At 35.0% G+C, this 13,034-nt stretch overlaps 1 protein-coding gene across 1 annotated transcript in view; it reads right to left on the bottom strand.

The window, feature by feature from the left end:
* HCRTR2 (hypocretin receptor 2) overlaps window positions 1–13,034 on the bottom strand; it is a 124,883-nt gene that overhangs the window by 26,863 nt on the left and 84,986 nt on the right. Inside the window, exons 3-4 of the mRNA XM_062187555.1 lie at window positions 5,398–5,641; window positions 280–395 (exon numbers count right to left, since the gene is read on the bottom strand). Of these exons, the coding sequence (XP_062043539.1) occupies window positions 280–395; window positions 5,398–5,641 (360 nt within the window). The remainder of the gene's footprint in view (window positions 1–279; window positions 396–5,397; window positions 5,642–13,034) is intronic.

Here is a 13,034-nt window from a genome sequence, read left to right as displayed (position 1 = left end):
AAAAGAAATTAATAATTTTCTTCGTAGACAAAAGTCAAGTCAATTAATCACAGATTTAAATTTGGTTATAAATTTAAAGCCGTGTTTCAGGTCATAAAATTCATTACCTAAATACCACTCTAAAAAATAGTCTAGACATATTTCCATGGTGAGGGCCTTGATATAAGAAGAAATCACAATCATTTGTTGAATATATCTTGATTGTTCAATAAATTCTCAAATTTTGTTTTTTATCGTATTCTAAAGGAAACAACAACCAAATTATTGGAATTTACATACCTGTCGGCACCAGAGTTTACGAAATATTTGTAGATAAGCCAACACCATAAGACACAGTGGTGCCATGTATGTCACCAGAAAAAAACAAATGTGATACATCTTGGGGTAAATGTCACCTAGGATGAAAATTGAAAACAATGAAATCTATTACAATGGATGAATATTTTAACAGACATATCTATGAACATTTTTTATTCAAAGTAAAAATTTATACTTTATGTGATTCCATTGGCATGTTTTATACTCTACATTCTCATGTTAGATACTCTACAGTATTTAACGGATTACTTTTACTATTAGTATTTGTGTATATATCAAATATGAAGTCTTCATTGCACTTAATATACTCACAGAAAAATAATAATTAGCTACTCCTTAATTTGTACTACTTCAGTTGATGCAATGTAGAGTGCTCATTTATCAAAACATTTTTTATTACATTTGGCTAGTTAATAAAAATTAATTTGAATAGTCATGTTTATACTTACAAAAGTGGACATGACTCAACCAGTACCAAATTATTCATAGTTTGGTTAAAATGGGATGAGAACATAAATTCAATAGATTCTCCTTATTATAATATAAATTCCCCAAGAACTAGTAGGCTGTTCCTAATTTTACCTCCAAATACAAATGTGGCAACATCTGGAGAAAGTAAATACAACCATTGGTTCCTTCTGTTAACTTATAGGCACTTACTCAAAGTTCTTCTTTAAGCTTGCCATGTCTGTGCTTGTAAATTATTGTACACATGGGGAAAGAGTTTTAGAGATATTTGAAAGTTAATTTCAATCCAGTATGGATTTTTTTTGTTATATCCATGTCACTTATTCACAAAAACACAATTATATTATAGTGCTTTTTTTATTTTTAAATCTAAAATACACAAAAGATACCTATTATACATTAGGCAGTTAATAGAGAACCAATCAATTCATTAAAGGTTTTGTGTCAATTTTTTTAAAGATTTATTTATTTTTTTTTTGTAAGGCAGAGATACAGAGAGAGAAGGATAGAGAGAGAGAGAGAGAGGGAGGGAGAGAGAAAAACAGAAAGGGAGAGAGAGAGAAGGGAGTCTTCCATCCGCTGGTTCACACCCCAAATGGCCACAACGACAAGGGTCAGGCCAGGCAGAAGCCAGGAGCCAGGAGCTTTATCCAGGTCTCCCACGTGGGTGCAGGGACCCAAGCACTTGGGCCATCTTCTGCTGCTTTCCTAGGCACATTATCAGTGAGCTAGATTGGAGGTATAGTGGCTGGAACTCGAACCAGTGTCCAAATGGGATGCTGCCATTTTAGGAGGAGACTTAAACTTCTAACTTGTTCTAATTAATATTCTAGTATTTCTAGACTATGTCTATTATTGACTTTAAAAATGATTTAGAAATCATTTTCCTTAAGCTAGCATTTGAATTCATTACAGTAGACCATCTACTTATACTACAACATAAAACAAGAAACAACAAACTCTGCATAGATTCCATGGATACTACATCCAATAATTCAATATGAGTCTAATTTATTGATAACAAAACAAATTTTGCTTTGTATTTCTAAAAATTAAATCCTTTATTTTGCCTTTGATTTTGGCAAGGTGTTAGTTTCATGCAGTTATTGAGAGGTAAAGCTATCAGTTCCATGCATTTTACTCTTTTCATTACATCAGAAAAGTGAATAGGAGGACAAAGGCTTGCTTATGAAATAAAATTTGTGTTAAGGGCAATTTATAGTCAGGATTAACCAATAATAAGCATAATAATGACCTTAGTAATCAGTAATACTTATTAAGGTATTTAACTCTTACTGAATGCATTTAAAAAATACCCACAAGTTTAATATCCTCCACAATCTAGATTCCATAGCCTTGTCTCCCAGTCAATTGTGTTTGAGCACATTATTTTCTGTATTCTTCCTTGTAAATCGCTGTCAGCTTTCTCAGAATACACATTTTTCTCCACTGAAATCTTCAAAAGGGGAAGCAGAGTGCATATGCTGCTAAGTGGTCTAAGAGACCAATCTGAGTTGTCATTTTTAACCTCTCTCTGGCCCAGGATGCATCACCTATGTCATCAGTTTCTAACTTCCTTTCAAGTTTATCCTGTACAAGCAGGCCACTCACATAAAACGTTGTAGAATCCAAGCAGCCCAACTGAAGGAAAAACAAATAGGTTTTCCCTTTGAAGTGCTACACTTGAGCAATATTTGGTGGGCCAGTTTCAAAGGAACTGGTAGGTGACCTCAGCACTTCCCAGGCACCTGAGTGGCTTTGAACTTTTATTTGTATTGAAGAAAGTGTCACATGAACTTTCCAAATAAAAAATGTCTTTAACACTTACCTACCTGTGAAGCTCTGATGCCTGCCTCAGACTAAATTGAGTGGCAGCAAAAGACAGATGTGATAGGTAATTTTCTCTCTCTTCAGCATGTTATCATTGTGATAATGGTTTGGAGTTTTGAACAGATGGGAATTTTTTGTAGTTGGCATGTTTATAAATAGTTCAAAAAATATGTACTTGACTGCTAAGTGAATATTATGAGAATGAACATTTACATGGAGAAAAGTTGTTCAAGAAAAATTGTTCTTCCAGGATAGCATAGATTATGTTTTCATAAAGAGATTATAATAGATAATTGGGGAAACATGATCATCTTAAATCCCTCATTTCATGCTTAGAGTCTAAGGTAATTGAAAATTTAATTGCCTTTGTTAAAAACACCTTTGGTATTTTTCTATACTTGATAAGCAGTGTCTCCAATATATTTTAAGACATTTATGTATGGCCTAGAATATAGCTTTATCAAATTTGTTTCACTTAAGCATAACCTTAATTAGTTAACTTTCATTTTCAAGATTGACAACTACTAAAAATCCATGTCTCTACTCAGATGATAAACAAACCCATTCTAAATAAATCCTGGCATATATGAAGAACAAATGTGGATCTTTAGTCTGAAATCAAAGATTAAATAGTATTATCATGTATTAGATAGGCAAAACTTCATTTCACTCACACAAGTTAAAGTCCATTATTCAGTAGCATGTTAACCTGATTATCTGAAAATTATGAATATTTCTCCTTCATGCTACCCTTATCAGAGACTAAATGGGCAGAAATATTATCTCCCAATATTCAAATCTGTTTTCCTCCACTTGCTCAATAGAGTCTAGGCACACAATCAGGCCCTGCCTTCTATGTGTGCACCCCTTTTCCTTACAGGAACATTTATTAGACCACTTATGTAATTCACCTGAATCTTTTATAGGATTATCTTTTTTAATTGTGTTTTTAGTAAATGTTCTAGTGAAGATACATGTACATATATTTTAATCAATTTTAAAATCTTACAATATGCCAGATCATGATTGCTTTGGCTGTCAAAAAGGACTCCGCTTTTATTTTTAGCTACCAAAGAACAATTTGTCAGTAAGATTCAGCAGGAGATATGTTATTAATTCCCAGCATCCAGACCAGTGTTTGACAAACAACAAGTGTTCCTTAAATACTGATGAATTAATAATGAGACCATTGATCCTTTGATTGTGCTTGGGAAAAGAGAGATGCTTTCCTTTCAATAGGTTCTATCTTGTGGAATTATGCATTTACAAACCATTCAGGAAAGTGCATGGGGTAATATAAAGAAAAGAAAGGAGGGCAGCATTGTGGCATACCAGATAAAGCTGCTGCTTGGGATAGGGATATCCCATATGTGATCTCCAGCTCCCTCAAATGGCCAGGGGAAAGCTGCAGAGTATGACCCAAATGTTTGTGCCCTTGCTACTTAGGTGGGAGTCTTGGATGTGGCTCCTGGCTCCTGGCTCCAGGTTTCTGGCTTTGGTCTGGCCCAGCTCTCGTGTTACAGCCTTCTGGAGAGTGGATCAGCAAATGTAAGATCTCTGTCTCTCTCTCTCTGTAACTTGACTTTCAAATAAACAAACAAATCTTTAAACAAAAAAAAAATTGTGAATAGATTTTTGGAAGAAATCTAAACTTGCGGAAATATGAATACATGTGCTCAAGTAAAGAGTGAGCAAAACATGTAGAAAAACTCAAAAAATTCATGGAGTAATGGAATCAAAGGTCAAATTTGCTTTGGTGTCCAAAATTTTCTGAAATCTATGTGTAGTTTTTTTAGGGTATGTAATTTTTGAACTTTTTGAAGAGGTCACATACGTATGGAATTCAAAAAACAAACATTAAGAAGCTGTGAAGAAGGCTTTTAAGCTATTAAGTTACTAATGTCAAAAACAATATGAAATAATGAAAAACAGATTAATTTAATGCCACATCATAAAAGCCTCTAAACATTGTAAACATGGACTATATAAAATCACTTTAATTACTTTTCTAAAGTATTTAAGTATTTAGACTGAGTTTGATGTTAAGGTATTCAGCAATGCTTGTGGTTTATTTTCAAGAAAATTTTCATGGTAGAGTTAAATAATAAAATACTAGAGTTACAAAAACTTCTATGTGTATATAGTTATTATTCAAAGGTAATTGAATAGAATTTGCCTACTTAATCATAATAAATGACAGGATTAATATAATAAATCATAATAAATGACAAGATTCTCAGGTTAATGCTACTTGATTATTCATAGCAACATAATGAAAATTTATAAATGCAAGCTATATATCATGTATACATAAATGAAATTAATTACTAAAATACTTTAGAGAAAACACTACTCACATATATTAAGTAATAGATTTTATCTACCCTCTCTATAAATTTAAAAAATCCTAACTTTTGAGTTGGAAGTTTTGATTTAAATGTACATATTTACTTCATAATCTTGAACAAATAATGTAAACTTTCTACATATTTAAATTTGTATTTCCAGAAATTTAAGAAAAACTAACATGACTAAGTATACATTATAAAATAAGCTCTTCATTCCATTGACTATCTGAAAAAATATGAAAACTAGAAATTAGTCCAAATAGATTTTCCAGAAGACATGATTTTGGGTTTTAACTTGGTTTTCATATTTTTGCAGCTGAATTATAAGTGGCAATAAACTATATAAGCCCTATTTTATGGTGGCTATGGAAACCTGAACTTTCAGTTTGTAGCTATAATAGAAATGCAAGCTCATGGGCTTAAATGTACTTACCTCCCCAGCGCTCATCACATACTGTGAAGAGAGTGGTTTTATTGGCTAAGCCAGGGAGCATGGTACTGCACTCCATGACGATGGCCTGAGGAATCATTATGATGCAGGAGACAATCCAGATGATGACAATGCTGTTCCGGGCCCGTTTGGCTGTGCTCTTAAACATCAAAGGATGACAGATGGCATACCATCGATCTAAGGCGATGCAGCTCAGTGTGAGAACAGACACAGATACTGACACAGTCTAGAGAATGGAGAAGGAACACAGTACAAGAGAAGCATCAGGTGTCAAAAGGATCACTCATTGTCTTTACTGCATTAGAAAGGTGGTCATAGTAGATAAGCAAATTCAAAGCTGTCAAAAGGTGAGGATGTGAAGAAAGGGGAATCCTAATACACTGTTGATGGTAATGCTACTTAGTGCAGCCATTATGAAAAATAGCATGGAGTTTTCTCAGAAAACTGAAATAGATCTGCCATGTGATCCAGCTGTCCCATTTTGGGGAATATATCCAAAGGAAGTGAAGTCAGCATATGAAAGAGATACCTGGACTCACATGTATATTGCAGCTAAATTCACCATGGTAAAGATGTGGAATCAACCTAGATGTTCATCAGCTGATGACTGGATAAAGAAGGTGTGGTATATAAATGGGATGGAATATTACTCTGTGATAAAAAGAATGAAATCTTGACATTTGCAATGAAAGGCATGGAAATGGAGATAACTAGGATAATTGAGATTAACCAGATACAGAAAGATAAATTCCACATGTTTTCTCTGATATGTGGAAGCTAATAAATATATATATATATATATTACATATGTAATATGTAGTATAAAATGTGTGGATGCCACATTATTTGGTATATAGATATTTATAAATATTTTCTTCATTGAATTGTACCCTTACTTAAAAACATTACCATTCTTCCTTCACTCTATGATTCATGTCATGAATCCCACAATATGTGATATTAATATCTGTTTTCAAAAATAGCATGCGTGTATAATATGAGGCAAATAAGGAAAAATTTTTAAAATTATTTTTAAAATCACTAAAAATATAATGTATATTTCTATGAACTCTTTAAAGTTCTGTCATAAAAAGTCTTAAGAATAAAGTAATACTGATTTTGACAAGGAAAAAAATTATAATAGCACTAACAATATGATACTGTAGAACAAAATCTGAGAACTACAAATTTTATGGAAGATTTTTAAAGAACTGAAATAAAACAAGAAATAGAATACTAAAAAAAAAAATCCACACAGGTGTCTTCTGTATCTTTCATGGTAACATCAGAAAGAAAAAGAATATATTGGAAAAATGCCTATTTCCTGTCAAATATGGGAAAAAATGCCATGTAAACTTCATAAATTTCCTTGACACCAAATATTTTAATTTATAAGGTGGTATTTGTTGAATAATTACTTCCACAATTTTGTCTTAAGACTTTTTTATTGATATAAGAAATCATATCTTAAAATTAAAAAAAAAAAAGAAACCCATATGTTTTTTCTCAAATGGAACAACCTCTTTCTCTTACAGGGAATAATATGATGTGTCTATCCTTTAAATTTTCAGGTAGGAATTTTAAATTATATTTAATTTTTGCAAATTTGAATTTCAGGTAACTCATTTCATATTATCAAATAACAAGAATAAGTTGTACATTAATTTCCAGCGTGTTGCACCCCAACAAGGCATACATCATATGCAATAAAAATTCTATAAATGGATCTCCTTACCGGAACTTGCTCATTGGGATGGCCAGCGCCGCGGCTCACTTGGCTAATCCTCTGCCTGCGGCACCGGCACACAGGGCTCTAATTCCAGTTGGGGCGCCAGTTCTGTCCCGGTTGCTCCTCTTCCTGTCCAGCTCTCTGCTGTGGCCCAGGAAGGCAGTGAAGGATGGCCCAAATGCTTGGGCCCCTGCACCCACATGGGAGACCAGGAGGAAGCACCTGGCTCCTGGTTTCAGAACAGTGTAGCTCCGGCCATAGCAGCCATTTGGGGGGTGACCCAACGGAAGGAAGACCTTTCTCTCTGTCTCTCTTTCTCACTGTCTAACTCTGCCTGTCAAAACAAAAACAAAAACAAAAACAAAACAAACAAACAAAAAAACCTATAAAAAAAGAACTTACTCATGGCTATCAGAAGCAACTTTTCAAGATTTCCAAATAATTTCCATCACCAAAAATTATTCTGTAACTTACTTAGATCATTAAGGAATTTTAAAGAAACATTTTAAGCATAGCTATACTCACATGATCAATTTATGTAATTATGCTTAGTGTGTTCTCCTTTCCTGGATAAAACATTGATACCTATATTATTCTCAAGATTCTCTCTTCCTATAAAAAAAAGTTTTCATTTCTCTTATTTTTAATCACAAACTCTTATTTGTTGTCTTCTCAGAACATGTAACACGGTAAATGATTTTGTTTAATTTGCTGATTTTGTCTGTTTTCTCTATTGGAACAATTCTCTATGACAGGATACATTGCTTCTATGCTTCTGGTTTTTTTTTTTTTTCTTCTTTTTCATAACTGGCTCAGAATTTGATGTGCATTATGTACTTAATAAATATTTTTAAATCAATTATTAGTGATCAGCCTCAATTTAAGGTAATAGATGTGACATCTTCCTCTTTCTTGTGTCCTAGTGTGTTGACCCCATAATATGTACCAAAGGTAAGTTTCTATGCTTTTTAAAACAGGAATTTCTCATTTGATGTATTGACTATAGCTACAACTCATGGGAAAGAGTCTAAGAGCCAGTTCAATACAGGAAGAGCTTGGGGCTAATATGTCAGGATGATCTATTTTCATTCTCCCACCAGCGAGCTGCACAATATTGGCTCACCCACTTCACAGCTTGTGCTGACTTTGAGTGTGCCTGTGTATGTGTGTTTCTTAAATGAAGGATATTTGACAGGGTAAGATTCTTACCAATTATTTTTTTTTTTTAAATTTTGACAGGCAGAGTGGATAGTGAGAGAGCGAGAGCGAGAGAGCGAGAGAGAGAGAGAGAGAAAAGTCTTCCTTTGCCGTTGGTTCACCCTCCAATGGCTGCCGCGGCCAGTGCACTGCGGCCAGTGCACCACGCTGATCCGAAGCCAGGAGCCAGGTGCTTCTCCTGGTCTCCCATGGGGTGCAGGGCCCAAGCACTTGGGCCATAGCAGAGAGCTGGCCTGGAAGAGGGGCAACCGGGACAGAATCTGGCACCCCGACCGGGACTAGAACCCGGTGTGCTGGCGCTGTTAGGCGGAGGATTAGCCTGTTGAGCCACGGCGCCGGCCCTTACCAAATCTGATTCTTTAATTCTCTCTGGGAGAGGTAACAGTGTGCAATCAATTTGGCAACCAGGTTTCCTGGACATGAATCTGAACTCACTTCCTAAGTGTGTAATTTTAGATAATCTACTTAATCTCAGTATTGCTCAGTTATCTCCTCTATAAAGAGTATAACGGTAGCACTCAATCATGTAGGGAGAGTTGATTGAAATGTAAAATGCCTGTCCCAAACTGGCATATAAGTGTGTGCATTTGTTATTAGTTACAACGATTATAGTAATAATAATGCTAATTGCATTATAGGCATTCTCTTCTATTTTTGGACACAGAATTATAGACTTTTGGAATAGGCTGCTTTTTAGAGAAGAATAGTGATAGATATAAGTAAAAATGTAAATTCTGCTAAATTATTGGAGGCTAATTTCATTTTAAGTATAGGCTTACAGGACCAGAATCCACTGGAACAGCTTAGGTTAGATGATGACCCTTAGAGCACCTTTAACTCTATTTCTCAAAATAATTTCACTCCCATCCTGTAAAACTTCCATTTATTCTGTCCAAATAAATCGAGCACTAATGCTCCTCCATACCTTAACTAAACTGGGAGTAGAACTATGGCAGTGTAGATCTTCAGAATTGACTTTTCATAGCTACAGGTGAGGACTTATATTTATCCACTCTAGCAATGAGAAGAAATGTTCAAGGCTTTATAGTTTATTTTTTATGAATTCTAATCAACCTGGATGAAAGAGAGAGATGTAACATGACCCAATTCTATATTTCTTAATTCTATTAGGTAATAGTAATCAATTCATATCCGTGCACTTGAAAGACTGGTATCTAGTGCCAGCAGTTACCTAGGATACATTGCCATTTAGTTCCATATCTGACTCTAACAGTAGAATCCATTGAATGGAGCTTTGATAAACAGTGACTTAATATTAACTATTTAATGTGTAAAATATGAGTATATAATTAACATCTAATTTAAAAGATTTTGGGGTGGAGGGTATAAAATTGTATCTTATCATGAGCATAAATGAGAGTTTTTTAACCTATATCACTTCAAGGCATGTACTTCTGGGTCCTTTTTTGTATATTCTGATATTAGCTGAAATCAGTCTTTTACTAAGCCATTTTAGAAGTGAATCTGTAGACTATGTGTTATAAATGAAGTGTACTCAGGCAATGGGAATTTTTGCCTTCAGGTATTTGGTCTTTCATCTGTATTATGGGTAACTTATGGACAAAGCAAAGATAGAGGATTTCCTTTAGGATAAAACAATATTACTTTATGATAGCACATAAAAGCATCAAAACTGTTTATTATAAAGGTTCAGCAACAGAGAGAGACAGAGATCTTCAATTTTCTGGTTCACTCTCTAAATGGTTCCAACAATTAGCTCTTTGGCCAAAGTCATGAACAAGGAACTACATCTGGGTGGTAGGAACCCAAGTATTTGGGCTATCATCTGCTGCCTGCCCAGGTACATTAGCAGGAAGCTAGATCAGAAGCAGAGGAGCATAGATTCCAACCAGCCTTCTGATAGAGGATCCAGGCATCCCAATTTGGCATTTAAGCTTTTGTATAATAACACCTGCCCATCAAAGGGTCCTAAAATCCATGGAAAGTGGAAATGTAAATTTTGCCAAATCAAAAATCTAGGTAATAGACACTGATAGATTTGAAGGTGATAAAATATGGCTGAGAAAGTGAAGCGTGTCTATTTGCATAGCTCACACCACCCATGTTTCACTTGGCTTTTATTCTTTTCCTGGAATTTCCTGTGAAAAATCTCTTCTGCAGTTGAAAAAAATTCACCATGAATAAGTAGTCTCCTACTGCTATCAATCTTGGTTATTGGAAGAGAAGTAAAACACATGATAATTATTAAGCCAACAGCCTAATAAATGTTAATGGTCTTGGAATTACAGAATTATTAAAGATCCATAAGGATCATTTTATTCAGCTAAGTTTTATTACAATTATCATATTTTTAAATATTTTGAGAATTTGCCAAAGTATTACTGTGTATCACTCATAAATCTAAAGTTATATTGTTTTTAGAAGAACATATATATCATAGCAAATTAGCAAATGTGCCTGAAGTCTCAAATGAAACCAAATAACTTTAAATGGTGGCAAGCATTATGTAATACATGTTAAATATTCAATAAGATACAAATTTCATATCAAGAATAAAAGTTACTAGTTTCAGAATATCACAACCGGGGAATAAACCTACTCCAATTAAATGATAGATGTATTGCCTAGTTTCATTGCTCATTGCTTTTGGGAAATCTCTATGGAAAAGGTACAATAAATGTTGAAAAGGTGGAGATATTGCTGTTACTATGTTGCAGTCTTTTTGTAAATTTACATTTTTATACCAAAAGTAACGCTGCATGAGTTGATGAGTGAATCTAGTTTATTCTGCCTTACAGTTACTCAGTATTGTTTGCTCATTGGCCTGTTTTGAACAGGGCTAGTTGAGAAGTCTATTATATTGGGGCACTGTTTACAGACAAGCAGACTAAATCTCTCAGGAAATGAGGATATCTGTTCAACTGCAGAACTTGCTATTAAGTTGTGCTCTATGAAAGAGTTACAAAGAATTTGACTACTGCAACCTCTCATTTCAGGCAAAAGTATAGTCAGTGATTTTAAGAGCTACCCATGACCTGCATCACTCAGTGGTTACAGGCTGCTTCCAGTCTGTCCTCCTTGTGCATAGCGGACTCAGGAATTCCTACTCTATATGATGAACAGAACTGCACCTGATAGAAGGGGATACACTCCTCCTTTTTTATCCCATTCGCCACTGGGGAATTTTCTGGTTCACTGGAAGAACATGAAATCTCAGCCAGCTGAAGAGTCTGGGCAAATGGAGTCATCCTGAAACTTAACAGGAGCCACGAAATTTCCTTCTGGGTGATTACAGGAACCAAGATAAATACAAAGCTTCCCAGAACTAGCACAGAGGTGAGGCTGGCATTGTGGCCTAATGGGTAAAGCCACTGCCTTCAGTGCTGGCATCCCTTACGGGCAGCTGTTCCACTTCCAATTCTGCTCCCTGCTAATGCACCTGGGAAAGTAGTGGAAAACAGTCCAGGTGCTTGGTTCCCTGCACCCACGTGAGAAACCAGGAAGAAGCTGCTGTCTCCTGGCTTCAGCTTGGACCAGCCCCAGCTGTTGTAGCCTTTTGGGGAGTGAACCAGCGGATGGAAGATCTTTTTTTCGCGATTTCTCTGCAACTCTGCCTTTCAAATAAATAAAATAAATCTTAAAAAAAGAAGATAGGCAGACAGACAGACAGACAGACACACACACACCCTCTTTCAAAAATGAAAAAAAAAAGAACACAGAGGTGGTGAAATATTAGAATTGTCTAATTTTCCCACTGCCTCTATGCAAATACCATCAGAATAAATATGTTTCTTACTGAATTTTGTTCTATGAGAATAATTTCTCTATTCTTTCATTTCTTTTTATCTAAAAAATCTGGTACAGCTCATTTTTTTAAAATTCATTCATGATTTTCAGCAGACTGCCCCAAACTAACCCTATAATTATATATAATGTATGCAGGAAATATAACTTCTATGACATTTTACTTTCTATGCTGTAAATGATGCTTGACCCTTAAAAAAATTATCACTTCTCTTTGTAAGAGGTTATTGAAGAACTATTGAGCTAAAGATTCCTTTGAACCATATCAGTTCCAAAAGCCCAATTAGTATAATTTTTAGTAATGAGCGACTATGGCCTCCCTCAAATTTGTATTATTGGAAGATTATTTTCTGTCCTTCTAGATATTATGGTGACCCTCTGGGACACTGGATAGAGTAAGTACTGGGTGGTAGGTGGAGAGAGTCTATGGGATGACGAGAAGACAGTGGCTGTCATTTCACTCACATTCAAATACCTTAGGGACTCGACTTCTTTGGAAAATGTGGCTGTGACTACCATCTTGGGAATCTGATTATAGAATTATATAAACAACCAGAAAACAATTCCCTGATTTTACTTTTAAAATATATATTTAATTGACAGAGAAATAGAGAGAGAGAGAAAGAGAGAGAGAAAGAGAGAGAGAGAGAGAGAGAGAGAGAGAGAGATGTCATCTGCTGGTTTATATGCCAAGTGCCCACCACCACCACCAGCTGGACCTCAGCCAAACCTGGGGACAGAAGCTCAATCCAAGTTCCCTACTTGGGTGGTAGAAACTCAATTACTGAGTTATCACTGATGTTTTCTAGAGTCTGTATTAGTAGAAAGCTAGAGACAGTAACTGGAGCTGGGAATCAAACCCAGGTACTTTGATTTGATGCTTAGG

This window comes from Lepus europaeus, chromosome 3, assembly GCF_033115175.1.
Source record: "Lepus europaeus isolate LE1 chromosome 3, mLepTim1.pri, whole genome shotgun sequence".
NCBI lineage: Eukaryota > Metazoa > Chordata > Mammalia > Lagomorpha > Leporidae > Lepus > Lepus europaeus.
This window is presented reverse-complemented; position numbering and strand designations above follow the sequence as displayed.